The 21,584-nt window shown below is 47.6% G+C and overlaps 2 protein-coding genes across 3 annotated transcripts; one reads left to right on the forward strand and one right to left on the reverse strand.

Annotated features, from left to right (window-relative positions):
* Positions 1 to 2,313: 2,313 nt before the first annotated feature.
* LOC101759122 (WRKY transcription factor WRKY51) lies at positions 2,314 to 3,784 on the reverse strand. The gene is made up of 3 exons (XM_004975161.3): positions 3,006 to 3,784; positions 2,789 to 2,914; positions 2,314 to 2,695 (listed from the first exon to the last, which is right to left on the reverse strand). The coding sequence occupies exons 1-3, from the start codon at positions 3,713 to 3,715 to the stop codon at positions 2,524 to 2,526; spliced, it is 1,008 nt and encodes a 335-aa protein (XP_004975218.1). The 5' UTR covers positions 3,716 to 3,784; the 3' UTR covers positions 2,314 to 2,523.
* Positions 3,785 to 15,386: 11,602 nt separating this feature from the next.
* Positions 15,387 to 20,424, forward strand: LOC101763043 (disease resistance protein RGA2). Of its 2 annotated transcripts, XM_012847846.2 has the most exons (4): positions 15,387 to 15,468; positions 15,573 to 15,662; positions 15,778 to 20,096; positions 20,283 to 20,424. In XM_012847846.2, exon 3 carries the CDS (start codon positions 15,830 to 15,832, stop codon positions 20,084 to 20,086), a length of 4,257 nt encoding a protein of 1,418 aa, XP_012703300.1. In that variant the 5' UTR covers positions 15,387 to 15,468; positions 15,573 to 15,662; positions 15,778 to 15,829; the 3' UTR covers positions 20,087 to 20,096; positions 20,283 to 20,424. The 2 variants fall into 2 exon arrangements, with proteins under 2 accessions (XP_012703300.1, XP_012703299.1); XM_012847845.2 differs by lacking the exon at positions 15,387 to 15,468 and having other exon boundaries at positions 15,502 to 15,662.
* The last annotated feature ends 1,160 nt before the right edge of the window (positions 20,425 to 21,584 follow it).

The raw sequence follows: 21,584 nt of genomic DNA on the forward strand, positions 1-21,584 counted from the left end.
GGGCCTGTAATTTCGGCGACGGAGCACATAAAACAATTTTCAGCCACGGTGGCATCTTCTTCGTTGAAGGTCATCCTCTGTAAGGGCTAGGGATATCCTACTGGGTGTGTGGTGGGACCTAGAGTGGTTAATTTTTCGTTGGAGTGCTTTTTAAGGAAAGAATGGGATTGACGATGTTTTCTCACCATTAGATGTGGGGTCCCAGTTCTCATCCACTCAAATATGATGGCCCAACCACTACTGGGGAAAGAACCTTTCGTACAGCACATTAGTGCCCGGTGCAATTGGGTCCGCTCAGGGCCGCTCCGGAACCCCTTTAGTACCCGTTGGGGGCCCCCACCCGGTCTTAATGGGACACATTAGGATCCGGTGGGTCCCCCCACCCGGTACTAATGGCCCGGTGGCACATTGATACCAGGTGGGGGGCACCAACCGATACTAATGTGTACCCTTTAGTACCGGTTGGTGCCCCCAACCGGTACTAAAGGGGTCACAGAGCGGCCCTGAGCGGACCCAATTGCAACCGGCACTAATGTGCTGGACGAAAGGTTCTTTCCCCAGTAGTGGTTGGGCCCTCATATTTGAGTGGATGAGAACTGGGACCCACATCTAATGGTGAGAAAACATCGTCCATCCCATTCCTTCCTAAAAAGCACTCCAACCAAACAATAAACCCTCTAGGCTCCAACCAAACAACCAGTAGGATATCCCTAGCCTATACAGAGGGATGACCCTCCAACGAGAAGATGCCACGTAGGCTGAAAATTGTATAATGTGGCTACGTAGGCTGAAAATACCAGCACAGGAGATCCGAAAGAGAAGACACGACACCCCGAGACTCCAGTCACACCCACGCGGGGCTCCGGTACCGAAATCAAAAGGAGAAGATGCCTTTTGACCTATGCCCTCACGGCTCCACCGTTTATCCTTACCGCAGCGCCACTTGCATCCGCCGCCGCTCAACAAGAGGTATCATCCAAACGGTGCTTGGTCTTGGGTTTGGATCTCGAGTTCAAACACGCCACTCGTGCTAATTGCCCTGCTGCCGCCGCCGCGCCGCATATGTCCATTCCGTCCTAAATTTCCAGCGAGAAACTGGCAGAGAGTGAGAAGCAGCGAAGACAAAACGGAAGATGCCACTGGAGCAATCCGCTAGCAGCATGGGCTCTCAAGAAGAGCAAGAAGGTACGGACGAGCACATCAGGGACCAGCGTCACATGCCAAGATCGGGATGACCGTCTAGTCAAACACGTATCATGCACATTCGTCTTGTTGCACTACAAAAAAGTGATTACTATTTTGTTTAGATTAATCATCAAGAATTATTCTTCGCGAAGACCTACTAGTCACTAGAGAGAGAGAGAGACTCCTCAATTTTGGACGTTGGAACATGAACTGCGGTAGGTTCAGTCAGTCGTACCCGTTCGCACTAGCGGAGTGTAAACTGTAAAGTCTTGTTTAGTTGTCCAACTTTAGGTAACTAAAATTACTGTAGTGCAACTGCAGTACTTTGTTTGTATTTGTGAATTATTATTCAAATATTGACTAATTAGGCTCAAAAGATTCGTCTCACAAACAAAACTGTGCAATTAGTTTTTGATTTCATCTACGTTCAGTACTCCATACATGTACCGCAAGTTTAATGTGATGGGGAATCTTCTTTTTGCAGAGTGTGAAAGTTGGAATTTTAGGAGAAACTAAACACCAAGCCATATAGCATGTACACCCGTAGCTGAGATTTGGTCCTGCGACCGACCCCAAACGTGCACAATCTCTTGGAGATGGGATGGATTCGTGGGTGCACTTCTAAACCCATCCTTAACCACGCCAGCCGGGACGCGCGCGACTGGCAACCCGACCCCGCCAGGTGCGGTGGTGTGGACGCAGCAGCCCCGCCGCGCCGCACTCCCCAGCCAGCCGCAGCCGCGCAGGCACGCAAGCAAAGCAAAGCAAAAACAAACGCAACCGGCCGCAACCCGGCCAGGCTGACACGAGTCAACGGCGGCAGCGGCACGCGCCCCGGGGTGATGCGCGGGGCCCACCCCTGCCGCGTTCCTTGACCTCGTCCCCGCACCCGTCCACGTCTCCCTCTTCCTGTCGTCCGTCCCCACCGGGGGACCGAGACCCAAAGCCGCAGCGGCCAGCGTCCCGTTGTTCAACCGCTGGGCCCCACGGGCTTTTGACTCCCGGACTCCAAATCCCCCGGGGCGTTCAAATCAAATCCGGCTCTGGAATAGCGCGGGTGGAGTCCACCCACAAAGCGCGGTCAAAATCCCGCCCACCCGCACCAGCACCACTTCTCTTCGCTTTGCCTTTTTTCCTAATTTACCCTTTTCTTCTCCGAGCCTTGGGCTAACACATCTTTCATCTTTTCCTAATTCTATTACAAGCTGCTAAATGAACACATGAGGTATCGAGAAATTTGGAGCTGCTAAACCCAAGCCTAATGGTGATTTTTGATTAAGAGCTACTAGTACTAGTAATTGACAGAGAAGGTATGCCGAAAAAAAAGAAGATGAAAATTTAATGGTTGGGCAGCTCCGGCAGCGGGGCGAGCGGCGGCGGGTCCTGGCCGGCGGGGCTGTGGCGGTGCTCGCCCTCGTAGGTAACGATCAGCATCGACGGCTCGCCGGGGTCGCGCTCCACGTGCTTCCGCGCGGGGCAACCGCGCACCGTGCTGCACTTGTAGTATCCCCTGCAGATTCCCATGTCAATCAGCGACGATTCATTCGGCTGTGGGTTGGATTGGAATTTGGATGGAGCCGTCGCTGCTCAGGCAGGCACTCACCGCGGGTATGGAGATCCCTTGATGGGCTTCTGCCCGTACTTGCGCCACGAGTACTCGTCGGCGGGGATGTCCGCAACCTTCGGGCTGATCGCCGGCACGCGGATCGTGCGCTTCACCCTGTGCTTCCTGCTCAATTTCACAAGATTCAGTTGCTCAGTCGATTGATTGATTCGGTAACAATCAGGCACCAGCAGCAACAACGGATTCGATTAATTACCTGCGCTTGGAGCAGTGGCATCGCCCGCCGTTGGCCCCGTACTTGCCGCCGGCGACGTTCTCCGAGTGCGCGTGCTCGTGGCACCTGCGCTTCTGCCCGGCGCCGGACGACGACAGCGGCGGCTTCCCGCAGCTGGCCGCCCCGGCCGCCGGCGGGAGCATCAGCGACGACGACCCGCCGCCGCCGCGCCCGTTCGACACGCTCCCGTCGCCGGTCGTCACCGACGACAGGAACGACGAGCTGGCGCCGGACACGCTGAACCCGGAGTCCCGGCTGTACCCGGACACCGACTTGGTGAAGTCCAGCGTCACGGGCCTCGCCGCCGGGGCTGACCGCGCCGGGAGCGCCGCGGGCTCGGAGCAGGCGGCCGCCGGGCCCGGAGACTGCGCCACCATGGGGCCGCGCCGGAACCGGGCGTGGCCCGTGCGGTTCAGGATGGAGATCACCTTCTTGAACTTGGACACCGTCATGTCCGTGATCTCGCGGCAGTCCACCTGCTGCTGCGGGTGGCTCTGCTCCGGCAGCTGCTGCTGATGTTGCTGCGCCGGAGCCGTCCCTGGCGGCGGCGACGACGGCCGCTCGCCGGTGCCGGCACGGGAGAGCTGCGAGATGAGGTGCTCCATCCCGCGCAGCCCCGCCGCCGCCGCCTCCTGGATGGCCACCTGTTCGTCCACCCGCCCGTACCCTCCCATCAGGTCCAGGGTCATCATCGCGCTCGCCGGAGTGCTTGCCGCCGCACCGGAGCGGAGAACAGGGAAGGAGGAGGAGAAGTGGGAAGGAGGCCAGAGCCGCAGGGGCAGGGCTATAAAGAGATTCCAGGTGGTAACTGGCTGTAGCCGGTGGCAGGCAACTTGAGGACCGGCTAGAGTCAAAGGTGGTTTCAATCCGACGGCTGTGATCCGGTGCTGACCCGCTGGATGGTTCGCGGGCGACAGGCGGCAGCCGGGCTGCGGGGTGCCGGCCGTTGGATGCGGCGGACGGCTGGGATGGGAGGAAGAGTTGACCATGGAACAGTGGCCACAAGGCGAGTGGGGGCGCTGTGGGTCACGGGACTAGTTGGTTCCAACTACACGACGAGTGACCCGCCTCGCGCGCAGCGCGTGTACCGTCGCCTTCGGCGCAGCCTCCACTGACCTGTGGGCCCCGCCACGGTTGAAGCACAACTGGACCCACGGATCAGTGGATGCAATGCGTTCGTGATTGCTGAACACGCGAGGGAGAGGAGGGAAGACATCTGGGGAAACGAGTATTCGTGAACCTTTTTTTTTGCATCGCAAATTGGGAAAAGAAAACGAAAGGTGATTTGAGAGGCTGTACGACAAGAGAGATTTCTCGTCATTTTAAATTCTTTTTAATGAGCGGGTTTATTGTTTGGATCGGATGTGCCGTGTTGGATGTGGGTGCGAGGAAGTCAAACGTGAGCATGAATAGGGGAGCGGAAAAGTCGTTGCGTGAATTTAATTCGAGATCATGGGTTTTGACTTTTCATTTGCGGTCTCCCCAAAAGGAAAATGGGGTCCCTTCTAGTAACCCAAGTGCCCAACCGAACTGCTCTTTTGATTTCTTGACGAGGACTTGTGCGGAGTCACGGGCAAGTTGCATGGAGCCACACATTTTTAGGTGTGGTTTTGACTTGTAGCTACATTTCGTACACTTATTCTTTCTCCTTTTTTTTTCGTCTTTTGCATTGGGCTTCAACGTGGACCTAGTTTTTTTTGGATCAATTGTATGGAATTTGATTTCTTTAATTACTTAATGCTAGGTGTCCCTTTTGTAACACGTGAAAAAGCAGATTTTAAAAGATGTCGACACTAGTAAAGAAAAGTAAGCCATTATATTTTATCAATTGGAGTGTTTTTCGTGTAGTAGTAGTATTAGGGGGTGTTTGGATACCCCATGCTAAAGTTTAGCACATGTCACATCGGATGTTTGGATGCTAATTAGGAGTATTAAACATAGGCTAATTACAAAACTAATTGCACAGATGGAGTCTAATTCGCGAGACGAATCTATTAAGCCTAATTAGTCCATGATTTGACAATGTAGTGCTACAGTAACCATTTGCTAATGATGGATTAATTAGGCTTAATAGATTCGTCTCGCGAAATAGCATAGGGGTTCTGCAATTAGTTTTATAATTAGCTCATGTTTAGTCCTCCTAATTACCATCCGAACATCCGATATGATACTGCTAAAGTTTAGCACCTAATATTCAAACACCATCTTAGAAAGATGTACTCCCCCATCCTAAATTAATATTCCTTTTGATTTTTTCTAGATAACAAACTTTTTAATATGGATCTAGATATATGTGTGTCTAGATACGCAGCAAAGTTGTGTCTGTAAAAGTCAAAATGAATAGTAATTTTGGACGGAGGAAGTAGTTGGTCAGAATTAAGGCCTCATTTACATCATTGAACTAAAAATTAGTCTAACGTTTGTCGGTGTTTCGTACCGCCGACTAGTGATTATACGTCGTGCTCTTCTTACTTCCGATGGCTAGCACACATGAGACAAGGAATTATACTGCTTTGGGGAGATCCCTACGTCCAGTTTTAGCAGGAGTCGTGTTCCTTGGATCGAGTGCACTAGACTTACAACAGGGTGCTTGCGAGCAAGCGTTCGTATGATGCGTGGGTGCGTGTGTGTGGATGCATGCGACAGAGAGAGAAAGAAGGCCCGGTTCCCCTTATATAGATTAGGGACCGAGAGACAATATTTGGAGAAAGGAGTGGGTTCCCCGACCTCAAAGATCGAGGGTCGTGGCATGGTCGGAGCGGCCTGGCTCCTCGTTGCGTCATGGGGCTTCCCTATCCTATCCTCTTCGTCGGTCATGGGTTTCGCACACCCTGTATGGTAGTTCCTGTGCGGTGAGGGCCGCTTATGCACGACTTGGCCTGCTCCACGGCGTGCCCCCATCCCATCCGCCAACCCCGTGGCAGTGAGTGGGACGGAAGCTATTGTTGATGTTCATACCTAGTATAAGTAGGTAGGCCTCAAGTCATCGGCCGGGGCAAGACGTGCCGCTTCCCCCGGCTTTCCCCGACCTCTCCAGCGTGCTCACGGCCGCTCTACGCCGTGACGCCTGACGCTAGGTCCCACCTCTTATGTGGGCTCGTACTAGACCCGACATGGCGGCCTAACCTTGATTGCGATGAATCATCATGATGGAGAGGGAGATGATGATGTCGGGGCACGTGAGCGCGTACGGGCTGCGTGGCCTTGTCCCGTCCTGGTGGTCTGAAGGGTGTAGCCTCACCCTTGAACCCCCTGGCTAAAGGTCGGCTCCCTCTGTCGGGTCACGTCCCCGCGTAGGACGGATTGGGAGGCCACGCCTGCATTTAATGCTTCTGGTACAGCACCGGTTGCCCTTAGTCAAGGGGCAGGCGAGGCGCTGTGGGCCCCTTGCGGGCCCCTTCCCCAAGCCAGTTAGTGCGGTGAGTCATATTCTTTATCTCCCCACCTGGGGAGGTTGGGAGGTGGGCCACGCATTATGTGGGCCGCCTCTAATATACTTCTCGCTGTTGAGCCCTTGGCCTTTTCACGTGTAGTCATCTTAAATCCCTTTCCCAGGGGTATCCCTAGTACAGGAACCCGTCATTAGCCCCGAGGCTTCCTCTGACCTTATGGTCGGGGAAGGCTCCTTCATTCTTCTTGTGTGCTGTTAGATATCTGAGACATCCAGTGGGTTCGTGCGAGCGGACCCACTGGGTCTAGCCCCCGAGCTTTTGAGGGAATCGGGGATTCGCTCAGAAGGTTATTAATGCGGGTGCTGCTCAATTTTTGTTGTCGCCCAGCGCTGTCAGGAGATCCCTCCTGGGCCCCTGGTCTTTCCACGGTCTCATGCTGGTGTGTAGCCAGGACCGGTCCACTTGGGAGGTCGGGAGGTGGGTCACGGCCTTACGTGGGCCGCCTCCAATATGCTTCTCGGTGTTGGCCCCTTGGCCTTTTCACGTGCAGTCATCTTAAATCCCTTTCCCGGGGTACCCTTAGTACATGAACCCTTCAATATTTGGATGCCAATTAGGAGGATTAAATATGGACTAATTGCAAAACGAATTGCATAAGCTGGCTAATTGGTGAGTAGAATTCATTAGTCCTAAGAGCATCTCTAGCAGATCCCCGATTCCCAATCCAACTGCTGTATTGGTAGAGTTGGTAAGAAAAATAGTGCTTCAGCATACTCCCTTTACTTTTCCTTTTCCCAATAATTATTGGGACAACTTAATAATTCACCCCAACTCTCCCTAAATAAAGGAGTTGTGACTCTTCTAATATGGTAGTTGGATTGGGATGAGATTATTGGGGACTGCAAAAGTAACTGCCCCAGTAACAATGAAATAAATATTAGGATATCCCCATTAACTAATTATTGAGAAATATTTATTGGGAGACTGCTGAAGATGCTCTAAAATCATGATTTATTCAATTAGTTTCATAATTAGCCAATTTTTAATCCTTTTAAGAATATTCTCAAAACGTAAACATCAGGGATTACAAATAATAAAAAAAGATTTATATTTGAAATGGATGGAGTTATATGTAAGGGAAGTGTTGATCGGCTTAAATATACAGATGTAGAGAGAAAATCACTGCAAATGATAAAAAAACCCTTCTATTTGGAAATGGATGCAGGTATATGTAAGGGAAAGTGCTAGTCGCTTTAAATACAGATGCAGAAAGAAAGTCACCAGTATTAATTTCAGTTTCTCTTATATTCGCAAAAAATAAAAAATCAGTTGCTCTTTATAAAGTTGGGTCGTCTCTTATAACTCTCTAAGAGCAACTCCAAGAGTATCCTAAAAAATTCTTCCTCAAAACTATGTATTGGGGGTTCTCCAAAAAAAAATTCCCCCAAAAACATATCAGTCCACAGCAGATCGCTAATAAATAGCCTCCAATATTTCAAACACAGGCCACGTCATCGTATTGGGCCCATCGGAAGGGACACGCGGGCGTGCGGGAATCAGGATTGGGGAGGAACGCCAACGCTAAAATATACGCGGTGGCAGGCTGTTTTTTAGCGTCGCTAAAAATTTGGGGAAGGTTTAGGTGGATTGTTGGAGTTCATTTTTTCTCTCTTTTTTCCTTAAAAAAGGTATTGGGGGTAAAATTAGCAGCCTCTTGGAGTTGCTCTAAGATCCAAGCTGACTTGGCATAAGATAACCATGCGTGTCCATGCTAAATGCAAAGCGGGTTTGTGAAGTTTAAGTCTACATAGCCTTGAATGGAAAGGTCTCCCAACTTTAATAATCTGCTGCATCATCTCTGCAGTAGCATAATGGATGAAATTGACCAAGAATTCCGTCGCAAATTTGGATTTTCTCGAGTTCAAGTACAAGAGTGAATGGATGGAGGACAGATAGTCACTTGATTGCGCGTATTTGCCCGTGTACTTTGTGGTGAGGATGTCATGAAACAAGGAGAGAACCAGGTCAAACACAAGCCAACAAAAACAGAGGAGCGTGTTGATTAGTTCATGAAGATTGAAAGAGTCATGCATGCCGTATGTGCAACGGACATGACGGAACCTCTATAGTAAAGACTTTCTTACTATACCGTGGCTACCGTAGCCTTTTACTGGAATTTTGATTTAAGTTGTTGGATTTTGTAGTGAAAGCAACTCAACTTTTTTTTCGATAAGGGAAATTTTATCAACTCAACTGCTGGTAATTGTTGAATTTATAGTTGGACAACAACAGTCTTCAAACAATAGGTTTCAAATTCGCAACTCTACATAGTATGACACTGTGAAGTTATGTTTTCAAACAAATCTACTTTTATATTCCCAAATTTATGGTACATATATACATTTTTTATGATACTAGTCAAAACTTTGAACTTTTGAGTTGGAACTTTTCTGAAAACATCATGAATTTGAAGGCATCATCACTCAATACCGCAGAGGTTCTAGTTTACTCTAGTTGGCTTAGTGATCAGCTAATGATAATCTCATAAAAAATAGTCAAAACATATTAGAGATAGAAACCAATATAATCAACGCTCATCAATCCGACAATGAATGAATATGTTCATGCACAGGCAACTAGGTAGGTGACCAACCTGTCCATTGGAATTGGTGGCTCACACCATTAAGTGGCATCAACTAATAATAGCTAAGATGATTGATAGGATAGTCGTCTGAATATTTCCATTTTTGGTCCATATGCCACTATACATTAGTGGAATAAATCAGTATCTCTTTTTTTTAAATAAAAAGAAATACCGAATTAACATATTTTCTTATATGATGTAGATAGATTGGTGCCGTGCGGTTTTGATAGTTCATCCCTGGAGTCAATAAGCATTGCTTTTATACAGATGCAAAAAAAAGAGAGAAAAAGATCGGAGTCAGCTTTCAACCTTTACAAGATTGCAGCTAGTCTGTATGTGTGTGTACGTAGTACAATATCAGTAGGAGAGAGCAGACTTGACCAAGGCGTGAACCTGTAGAGAAACACGTGCCAATACGATTTCTGAGATGATGTTGAATTGGTTGATCAACGTAGCGTCCTGTGGGAATTGACCTTGGGAGCTCGGATTTTATGGATGGGAAAACACGTGCCTGCACGACTGAATTATTCCGCCTCCTGCCTATAGTCAAGTTTATTTGATGTGCAGCTGTTAGGAACTTAGGGTTGTAATAAAACGTTGGTTCTAATTGTTTCTAAGAATAGCCTGGCCTGTAAATTCCAGTCTCATCTATTTTTGGCTCTATCGTATGAACCAGTTTTTGAAGGGCACGTAGAAATTTGATGAGGTTTAGTTTGGTCTTGAAGCAATTTCACTAGCTTTCCTTGTCTCATGATGAACAGCGCAATTTCAATTTTTTTTGTAAAAAAGATGGCAGTTTCTCTTTCTTCTACCCCCTCTCCTTCGTTTTTTCGCTAGTCATCTGTCAACAGGGTTTAGGATGAGGAGTAAGTGGCATTAATAACGTATCGGGTGCAAACCATCTACCCGTGCAACCTTGGAAACTCTAAATTAAGGCCACAAGATGCTAATCCAATGGATAGGGTTAGAGATGGGGTTATTTTGCAATTTAGCGCCCGCCGGCCAACAGGTTTTTTGCAAATCCCTCCTGCCCCTTAAATCCGTTCCCCCCTGCCCCTTCCATCGCGATAAGCTGCCGCCGCCCCTTCCATCGCAGTTCGCGGCCGCTCGTGGCCCTCCGTAACATCCAAAATCTCCAACTTTCCATTTAACTAAAATTTGCTAGAAACAATTTTGCTTGTTTAAGGCATATAAGGTCATTTTGCATTTTTAGTCATAAAAAAACATTTTTTCAAATAAATTAATGAAATAAAGGATTTTAATTGAGCATTCATGCCGCTGCATAGTTTTCATCTTGTTTGCTCGATTTCATGTTTGTGTTTTGCTTTTGGGTGGCCGATCTTCTTTTCTGTCTTTTCAGCTAGTTGTGTTTCAGTTTCAGAGTTCTGTCAGTAGTTATCTATTCTTTGGTTCTTCAGTTTCAGTTCTATAGCTTTCCTAGTTTTCTGTCGCCAGGTGTTCCTATCGAGCTTCTTCAGCCTTAGTTGCTGTTGGCAGTAGCAACAGGCGCCAGTTTTCTTTTCAGTCCAGCGCTGGTGCCTTTCAGTGTTCAGTTCGCCAGTTCAGTTTCTGTTTTCGGTTCAGAAAAAGCAGCAGCTTGTGGCCATGCTCGCTAGCGCTGGGCAATAGCAGCAGTTGTGGCCTGGTTTCTTTTCTTTCAGCCAGCGAGCAGCCCAGTGTTTCCTTGCTGCGCCGGCCCAAAACTCCTTTCTTTTTCAGCCCAGCGCAGCACCTGCTACTCCCTCTGGCCCAGTTCCGTTTATCCCTGTGCCGGCCCAACAAGCAGCGGCCCAGCTGCCCTTTCCACGCGCGGCAGCTCTCCCCCTGACCGCTGGGGCCCGCGTGTCATCTTCCTCACCGCGCCTTCCTTTCCTCTCCCGCACGCAGCGCCGCTCGCCCCTTCTCCGCACCGGACTCGAGTCCGAGCCGCACCCGTGCCGCGCCTCCTCGCCCCGCGTCCGACTTGGCCTCGGGCCCGCACGCCTAGGCCGCCTAAAAACCGCCGCCACCGTTTTCCGCTCCCCCACCAAACCCTCGCCTTTTTTTTTTCGCATCTACAGAGCGCCCGCCTCCCGAGCTCGAGCTAGCGCCGCCGCCGTCGATCTCCCTCGCTGTCGCCTTCCCGTCGCCCAGAAGCTCGCCGGAGCATCGCGCGTCGGTGAGTACCCCGGCCGAGCTATCTCCGCGCGTCTTCTCACCGTCTTCCGCCCGCACGGCCGCGCCGAGAGGAGCTCGTCGCCGTCACGCTCTGCGCCGCCACCTCCGCCGCGTTTCGCCCGGCGCCGACCGCCTAAGCGTGTTCCCCGCGCTTCCCTCTTCCTCCCAGTGCAACCCGCTTGCGGAACCGGGCCCTGGAGCGCCGTCTCGGCCAACTCCGGCCTGGCCGCCGCCGCTCGCCGGCGAGGCCGCTGCCGCGCGCCGCCGTCCCGCGGCCGCAGTCGCCGCCAGCCGTCCGTTGCCGCCCGGATCCGGCCGCATCCGGTCGATACCGGTCAACCGCGCCGCTCTGCGTTACTCTTGCATTTAAGCCCCTGCGTTTTCCGCAAAGTGCGCTGCCATCCGCAGCAATTCAAAAGTGTTTCAAAAAGAGGTCCCGTTTTCGTCTGATTTAAACCCCGAGCTTTCACAGTATAGCACCCGCAGTCCTGTGTTACATTTTTGCGCATTAAACCTTCAGTTTATATGCGTAATTATGTTTAGGTTCTTGGTTACTTGCTGTTTAGCCTCTGGAAGTTTGATTTTCTCGCAGTTAGACTTCTGCATTTTGTTTTAAGCATAGTTTTTGCATCTTAGTTTCGTTTTTAGCGTTCTTTATATCCGCGTGTTCGTTTTAATGCGTAGAATAGTTTTTCAAGCTTGTTTTCTCTGTTTATTATGATTGGTGTACTGTTTTCTTATGTTATAATTTGTTTGCTTGCATGTGCTCGTGTGACGCGTGTAGACGGTCAGCAGTTCGAGGGATTTGAAAATCAAGCTTTCGAGGAGTACGAACAGCATGAGCAAGGTCAAGAAGGCAAGTCGTGTCCTTGATCACCTCTTTAAGTCCTATTCACCTTTACTTTCATGTTCTGTACAGCATTGCCATGCGCAATATAGTTTAAATTTGATGGGTCCCAATTAAGGATGTCCTAGATTTCTTTACCTTTGCCTTGATCAACTGGGTTAAATTTATATTGGGTAGCTCATACTTAGTGCTCAAACATAGTTATGGTGGTTTAATCTGAAACATTATTAATTTGGTATTATTTATGTTATACCTTCCATTAATACAAGTCCATAATGTTTAATCGGAACATGGAGCGACCACCAGAAAAACAGTACTACCACAAGACTAAATGGCTCTAATCTTGGCTGAATAATTAGAAATCTTAGTTTGGGGTAGTCTTACTCGTGATGAGGCAATAGGGGGGACTGAGTCGTTGCATTAGCGGCCTGTGATAGGTTGTGCATGCCGAACACCGAAAATCTTAGCGGGTTACCACTGACTAATGAATCTTTGTAAAGGCCTCATAGCGTCCCTATGCAATCACACCTCGAAAGTGTGATATGGTGCTTTGCAAACACCGTATGGTTGGGTCCAAAGTTCTTTTGAACTTTTATGCGACTTGTGGGTAAAGATGTACAACCTTTGCAGAGTGTAAAACTGATCGATCAGCCGTGCTCACGGTTAAGAGCAGCCTGGACCCTCACATGATAATATTATCGAAAGATGGATTTAAATTGTTGTTGTTTCATTCATGATTATGTTATTACTTTATTTATATTCCTGTTTAATTTCAGGTGGTATAAACTTACACTTAGTTAATTGCTAATAAAATTTGACCAACTAAATTAAAAGTTGATGTTGATTAAGCCTTAGCCATATCTTGATTGGCCTTACACTAAACTGTTCCCCACGACTTGTTGAGTATGGTTGTACTCACCTTTGCAAAACCGCTGTTCAGACCAAGTGAATCCCGAGGAGTTCCTACAAGATTTTGAGGAGTATTAGGCATGCGTTTCTTCAGTTAGCTGCCTGTGGAGTTATCAATACTTTTGGAGTTCCGCTACGTAATAATTAGACTTTGTAGTTTATTTGAGACTTTCGGTCATGTAATAATGGTTAATACTTTCTTTATTTCGTTATGGCATTGTCTTTGTTATTCACTTATGTCGTACATGTGTGTAACTTGATCCTAGCACACATGTATTCAATGCACTTGGTTTTGTCCTTAAAACCAGGTGTGACATCCTCCGCCGGCCTGGTGATGGCGCCGCCACCCCTTCACCTCTCGCCGCCCCTTCACCCCTTCCCGGATGAAGTCGATCGCTGATCGTGCCTGCTTCGCCGTCGTCTACCGCCGCTCGTCTTTCTGAGACGGCTCCGTCGCCCGTGGGTCGTGTTCCCATCCCCGGCCATCGGCAGCGCCGTCACCACGGCCTTCTGCCTCATCTCAGGCACAACTTCATCCGGGAAGAGGCGAAGGGGCAGCGAGAGGCGAAGGGGTGAGAGGCGAGAGACGAAGGGGTGGCGGCGCCCTCACCAGGCCGGCGGAGGGCCACGGGCGGCGGAAGGGGCGGCGGCGGCTTATCGCGATGGAAGGGGTAGACGGGAAACGGATTCAAGGGGCATGAGGGATTCGCAAAAAACCTGCTGGCCGGCGGGCGCTGAATTGCAAAATGACCCCTCTTTAAGCCTATCCATTGGATTAGCATATTGTGGTCATGATTTAGAGTTTTTAAGGTTGCACGGAGTAAATATTTTGCACCAGATACGTTATTCTTGTGCTGCACCCAGTGGGTTGAGGATGTTCGACTATCTGAAGCATAACTAAAAAAGAAGCACAACCCAAAATGGGAGAGCGTTTTTTTTTTTCCTTGCTGAAGAACCCAAATAATAAGGGTATGCGTGGACTGCACCTGCACCCAAGTGGCCACAGACCGAGTCCCCTACAGACCGAGTCCCCTAAAAAAAAGATGATGCTTTGGCTCCAGCGTCGCTGTTGCGCCAAATTACAGTGCTTTTGACGCCACTAACTGAGTCATATGCCAAGGTTTGCTTGAAATGCACTCCACCGAAGCATCTCCAAAAAGATGATGAATTTACAAGGTTGTCATACACACTTGGGTAGCCCAACATGGCCCACTGGCCCATGAATGCATCGTTGCAGGGACCAGGCCCATGAATGCATCGTCAATCATCCATTCGCCTTCCCATCGTTCCGACTTCCGCGCGTGCAGTCTATCGCCACCTGCCCGGTGTCTCTGCGACTCCGCCTCTGTTCTGTGCCGACGCCATGCGTCCCAGACCACAAGGCAGGCGTCCGCTGCGGCGCTCCTGCTGCTGCAACCTGCAAAACGCCAATAGGTAAGCCTCTGATCCCATTGCACGTCTCGCGATGATTAGATTAGATTGATAAGGGGGCTTTAGCCCTGTCACCTCGGATGCTAATTAGGAGGATTAAATATGAGCTAATTATAAAACTAATAGCAGAACCCGTAGGCTAAATCGCGAGACGAATCTATTAAACCTAATTAATCCATCATTAGTTAATGGTTACTGTAGCACCACATTATCAAATCATGGACTAATTAGGCTTAATAGATTCATCTCGCGATTTAACCTAGATGCAATTAGTTTTGCAATTAGTTTATATTTAATACTTCTAATTAGTGTCAAACATCCGATTAGCCCTTGACTCCCAAACCCCCCTAAATCAATCAATTGACAGTTGTGACAACTATATGCAGCTACGAGCTAAGCGCACCCCCTCTAATTCGCTTTAGCTTCGCCACTGGCAATAAGCCACAACAGAGATTAAAGGTAGAGTCCACAGTTCCATAAACCGTTCAAACAATGTCATGTGTCATTTCATAAAATACTGCAGCTGTTCAACTATTACTTTTTTTACTGTAGATAATAGTCTAAAATCGTGAAGCACCTGCTTATACGCTACTGGATGGGAACACTGTCCGGGCCAATGTTATATCGATGCTCAATTATATGCCGCTCAACACTATCCGACAGATCCAGAGTTTGGTGGACCAATGTAGGCCTGGTTTGGTTTACGCCGCTTTTTTTTAGCATTCGTCATATCAATGTTTAGATACTAATTAGAAGTATTAAATGTAGACTATTTACAAAACCCACTACATAAGCGGAGGCTAAACGGCGAGACGAATCTATTAAACCTAATTAGTCCATAATTTGACAATGTGTTGGTACAGTAAATATTTGCTAATGATGGATTAATTAGGCTTAATTAGGCTTAAGATTCGTCTCGCCGTTTAGCCTCCACTTATGTAATGGGTTTTGTAAATAGTCTATGTTTAATACTTCTAATTAGTATCTAAACATTCGATGTGACACATGCTAAAAATAAGCAAACGGAACCAAACAGCCCCTATATCAATGCTCAATTATTGCGCGGTAGGTACATGTCGTGGTTCCCATTACTCGATACCTTGCCTGCATAGAGCTTGCTTTCGCGTACACCGCCTGCTCATCGCCTCCATTTGTGTCTTGCTTGACAGAGGGAGGAGTCTTCTGTCTTGCAATAACACGGGACACTTCAAGTTCTGCGATCAAATTCTAGTCTCGTTCAAGTTTAGCGTCTCCCTTGGGTGAGCACAATTTTACTAGTATGATGCCCATTAATGTTCTCCTCTGGCAATCTTAGAATCTTTACTGCGATTGTGTGACATCTCTGAATTCATGGTTTCCTCATCCTGCGCGCAGCAACCTCGTACTTGAAGCACACATCGGTCTGAGGTTCGTTGAGGTTGTGACGATGGAGGCCGCCGTCAGTGCCGCGCGGTGGGTGCTGGGCAAGGCCCTGGCGCCCGTCACTGACGGCTTGCTGGAGGCGTGGGCGGCCAGCGCCGGGCTTGGCGACAACATCGACGCCCTCAAGATGGAGCTCCTCTTCGCGCAGGCCATGCTGGACAATGCCCGCGGCAGGGAGCTTCACAGCCCCGCGCTAGCGCAGATGCTGCACAAGCTGCGGCAGCTGGCCCAGGGTGCCGATGACGTGCTCGACGAGCTCGACTACTTCCGCATCCAGGACGCGCTCGACGGCACCTACCACGCCGCTGACACGCCTGCAGACGGGTGCGCAAAGAGTCTTGCTCTCAACACTCTCTACACTGCCAGAGCTCTTGCCGGTAAACTCAAGCTCACCTCCGGCTCGAAGTTGCCAAAACTGAAGTTTGATAGGGTGGAAATCTCTATAAAGATGAGGGCTATCATAGAGCAGCTCAAGCCCATATGCGCGAAGGTATCCACCATTCTGAATCTAGAGCCATTAGGCTCCATCGCAATGAACAGACCCATAACCAGTTCAGAAATCATAGAGCCTAAATTGTATGGGAGGGACAGCCAGAAAAAGAGAATTGTGGATGCCATTGCCTATGGTGAATATGCTGCCTACAAATTTACTGTACTTCCAATTGTTGGGCCGGGAGGTATAGGGAAGACAACTTTCACACAGCATGTATATCAAGAAGTGAACAGCCATTTCCAGGTCTCAGTTTGGACATGCGTCTCTCTTAATTTCAATGCAAATAAGTTGTTGCAAGATATTGTGGACAAGATTCCAGAAGTTAATGGTGAAAGCAAAACTGATAGCGTCGAAGAGCGAATAGGGCAAAGAATAAAATCTAAGCGGTTCTTGCTTGTCTTGGATGATATGTGGACATATCATGAGGATGAGTGGAAAAAACTGTTAGCTCCATTTAGAAAAGGGGAGGAGAAAGGTAATATGGTTATGGTCACAACTAGAATCCCAGAGGTAGCAAAAATGGTTAAGACAGTCGACAGTTGGTTAGAACTGGAGCGTTTGGAAGGTGAAGATTTCCTGCGTTTCTTTGAAGCATGTGTTTTTGGTGAAGAACAGTCATTTAAAGATCATGATGCATTGCTTGGCGTTGGAAAACAAATACTGGACAAGTTGAAGGGTTTCCCGTTGGCAGCAAAAACTGTTGGGAGGTTACTAAGAAACCAACTTAATTTGGACCATTGGAGAAGAGTACTGGATAGTAAAGAATGGGAACTTCAAACCAGTGATAATGACATTATGCCAGCACTAAAGCTGAGTTATGACTATCTCCCTTTCCACCTTCAACAGTGTTTTTCTTATTGTGCATTGTTTCCCGAAGATTATGAATTTCATAGCAAAGAGTTGATTCGCTTGTGGATAGGACTAGATATTCTGCACTCACATGAGAAAAACAAAAAAGCTGGAGAAGTTGGAGAGAGCTACCTAGATGCATTGGTTAGTTATGGATTTTTTAAGGAAAGCAAAAGAGGATATGGCTCACCATGTTATGTTATCCATGATCTACTACACGACTTAGCAGTGAAGGTTTCATCAGATGAATGTCTTAGCATATATGGTTCAAACATGGGGTCCATCCAAATCCCCCCTTCCGTACGTCACATATCTATTGTTATTGAGGACACAATTTTGGAGGATAGAATCCGTTTTGAAGAATGTAAAACAGGTCTGAGTGCACTGGATAAAAGATTGAATGCTGAGAACCTACATACATTGATGTTATTTGGAAAGTACCATGTAAGCTTTGCCAAGGAATTTCGTGATTTGTTTAGGGAAGCAAGAGGCCTTCGTGTTGTATTTTTGTCGAAAGCATCACCATCCTATGATGTCGATAATTTGCTATGCAACTTCTCTAAGCTTGTCCATCTTCGCTATATACGGATTGCAAACTCTGTGTTCTCAGTAAGACTACCTAGTAGTACTGCAAGATTATATCACTTGAGGATCCTTGATGTATCAGGATGCAATATTGACTCGAGATTCCTGAGGGAGATGAGAAACCTTACAAAATTACAACACTTTCTTACTCTTGATGGCAGCGTTCTCTCTAGAATTTTTGAGGTAGGGAAACTAAAACTTCTACAGGAGTTAAGAATATTTGAAGTCAACAAGGAAAATTCTGGTTTCGAACTAAAGGAGTTAGGGCAACTGCAAGAGCTCCATGGATCACTTAGCATTTATAACCTTGAAAAGGTTCAAGCAAAGGAAGAAGCAGAGCAAGCAAAACTAATACAAAAATCCGATTTAAAACAGTTGACATTAAGTTGGGATAGTGAGCGGTCCGATGACAGTAAGAATCCTAAGAGGGAAGAGCTTGTCCTTGAAAGTCTGAAACCACATAGCAATCTTCAGGAGCTATGCATTAGAGGACATGGAGGAGCTAAATGTCCTACATGGCTAGGCACCAACCTTAATGTTCAGAATTTAGAATCTCTTTGTCTTGATGATATAGGTTGGAAAAACCTTCCACCTATAGGAGGGCTGTGGATGGTCAGTGGCCATGCTGAAAACTGCCACGGCCAAAGTTTCAAGAATTTAAAGAGGCTAGAATTAGTCAAGATACCAACGCTGGAAAAATGGGTTGGAAATGACCCTTGTAAAGTCTTCTCTCACTTGGAAGAGCTGGTCATAAGAGATTGCTCTGTACTCATGGAGTTGCCATTTTCACGTTCTACTTGTGAACACCGAGATAAAGAGGTGAACCGGAATTGGTTTCCCAAGCTAAGGAAGCTAGAAATTGTTAACTGCCCAAACTTATTGTCCTTGCCTCCTTTACCTTGGACTCGTGCTCCATGCTCCCTCAAAATAGGAGGACTGGGTCTATGTTTTAAGTATCTATTTTACAAAAAAGATGAATCTGGATGTGACTTGGTAGTCGATGGCTTGGGTGGTGCATGGCTGAAGGTGTTGGACTTTGACAACCTAACGGAACTAAAATCTTTGGAGGCCCAGAGATGCCCTCCTCTGCCTCCGGATCACCTCCAAATGCTTTCATCCCTGAAGACCCTCAATATCATGAATCCGAATAGTGGCCTTTGGCCAGTTGCCGGCCATCAGTTTCCAGTGGAAAATCTGGTGATCACAGAGTGTGGTGCTAGTGGAAAGGAATTTACACAGCTGCTCTCTCATTTTCCAAAGCTTTCTACTTTGCGTATAAGCGGTTGCCAGAAGATAACAAGGGCGGGTGTCATGGGGAAGCAAGCAACGATAAAATCCGGGCCATCGCCATCAGCTTCAGCTAAAATGGAGGGCGTGCAAATTGGTCAGAACCAGCTAATACATGCAAGAGGAGACAGGGAAATAGCAGTGGAAACAGAGGATGAAGAAGTACTGCTCTTGCCTCCCAACCTACAGAGACTGGTAATGATCGGGTGCCCAAATCTGATTCTCATCAATCTTCCCTCCGATTTGCACTCCCTCCAATCTTTGGATATTGAGGCGTGCCCCAAGTTCCTCTCCTCCTATTCATCGTCGTCCACTTCGTGTTTCGCCTTCCCATCCTCCTTGCAATTTCTCCATCTTCATGGTTTGGAGGGCATGGAGGCAGCAGCAGTGCCTCTCTCAAACCTTGTCTCTCTCACAAGGCTACGGATAGGGAAGTGTGCGGACTTAAGAAGCGAGGGCTTGGGAACTCTCCTCACCCAAGGTCAACTCACAGAACTAAAGGTCTACAGGAGCCCCAGATTCCTCGTTGACTGTTCCAAGCCATCATGGACGCGTGAAGAAGAGCCTCTTCCCTGTTCCTCCAAGCTGCAGGAGTTGACTAGTGACGACATTGCAGGCGTCCTCACTGACTCCTTCTGCAGCCTCGTCTCTTCCTCTCTTGCCACCTTAAATCTTGAATCTAACCACGATGTGGAACGCTTCACAATGGAGCAAGTGGAGGCGCTTCTTCTCCTCACCTCCCTCCACGACCTTGAGTTCAGTTGGTGCGGCAAGATGCAGTACCTTCCTGATGGGCTACATAAACTTGACAAACTCAAGGCATTATCCATCGAAGGCTGTAAAGCTCTCCGGTCGCTGCCCAAGGACGGCCTCCCCAGTTCGCTGCAGCATCTATGTATCGGCAACTGTCCTGCCATCAGGTCACTGCCAAAGGTAGACACACTCGCCAGTTCTCTGCTCTCATTAAGGGTCAATGCCAGCAACAGCAAGGAGCTAATAAGACAGTGCCGCAAGTTAAAAGGAACAATTCCAAGAGTCTACACCTGACTCATCCAGGGTAAGAGATGCTTTTGCTTGTTTGTTTGTACTACTTGTGCCCAGTTCCTGTCCACAACCTTTCCTTACGTTTGCATAATCTCGTCTGCACCAAAGCACGGAGTATATTGCAACTCTGTTACGTTCGCTGCGGTTCCTGTTCCCATCTGAATAACCCGGATCACTTGTTTGAACACGTTTTGTGCAGGTCTCATGTTATACGAATCGAGCATCTTTCTTGTCTTGTCAGATTTCATCTGCAAATATAACTTTTCGAGTCACACTAGAAGTCTATCCACCGAAGATCAAGTTCAACACCAGCTTCTCGAGTTTGTATGTATCTGCATAAGGTTATTACTTATTATTTTATTAGTAACATTCCTCTGTGTTTCTTTTAACTTTTCGCAGTGTTTCCACTAACCAATTTAATTATGACATTACCATCTCAACAGGATGCCCTCTGGAATGTTAATGTGAAGACCTCCACAGTTGACCTGCCTGGTGCATATACGCAGACTTACTCAACTGTTGTGGTTACCTTCTGTAGCTATGTCGTAAGCTGCCATGATGCAATCGACCTTGTAGATTCACTGAACACCCAAGCTGAATTTGTCTGCACGCCTCCATCTCTTGAGCTCACTGCTCACCCAACCTATAAATGATAGCTCTGCTGATTGAACGGCATTCATCAAAACACAAAGGTACTATGCATTTTGTATTTAACAGTTCAAATGAAGCCGCACCAATTTCTAACTGCCAAGCTTGTTGCTTCCTTGCAGATACCTCATAGAATCCTGCTGAAAAATACAGTGGTTTGTTTCAGATACTCGTGCAGCATAAAGTTGACGTGATACGGCTATTATGTGTACCCATTACCATCATAGATGTGGTACGGGAAAACAAGTAATCTAGAGTCACAGCTTCGTTTGCGTGTTTTAATTAGGGGTGGTAAAGAGCTCTCTAATTTAACCTAGCAAATTTAAGGATCGGACTCAATACGTACCATGCAAAATACTATATGATTTTGTGCTAAATACTATTCTCTCCATCCCAAATTATCGATAATCTAGTTTGCTTTCTTTGTGGTGGCATTGATCATTGTACAGGTTCTTGAAGAGGGCTAGGCGAGTAAAATGAGGGAAAAGCAGCTCAATCGAAAAAAAAAAGTAGACTCGCCCCCTAACTAAAAAAGTCACTATCATTGAATTCCTAAGCAATTGCAAACCAACATATGCGATTCATTCCTGTATTGATTATAGCGAACAACAAACTCTTCGCCTTTAAGTATACAATGACCACACTGATTATCTCAAGGGGAAATTCCTTTTGATCGCCATTTTGAGGTATTCATCGTTGGCAGCGAATTACGGGCCACCTCGCTTGATGGGCTTTACTCTTGTGCATTTTTGGACCTCTTATTTTTTTTGGACATCTTGTTTAATAGTCAGCCATTATATTATACTTTTTTTTTGAATAAAGGCATGCGTTTTATTATTTATTTTATTCAAAC

This window comes from Setaria italica, chromosome VII (assembly GCF_000263155.2).
Source record: "Setaria italica strain Yugu1 chromosome VII, Setaria_italica_v2.0, whole genome shotgun sequence".
Taxonomy (NCBI): domain Eukaryota; kingdom Viridiplantae; phylum Streptophyta; class Magnoliopsida; order Poales; family Poaceae; genus Setaria; species Setaria italica.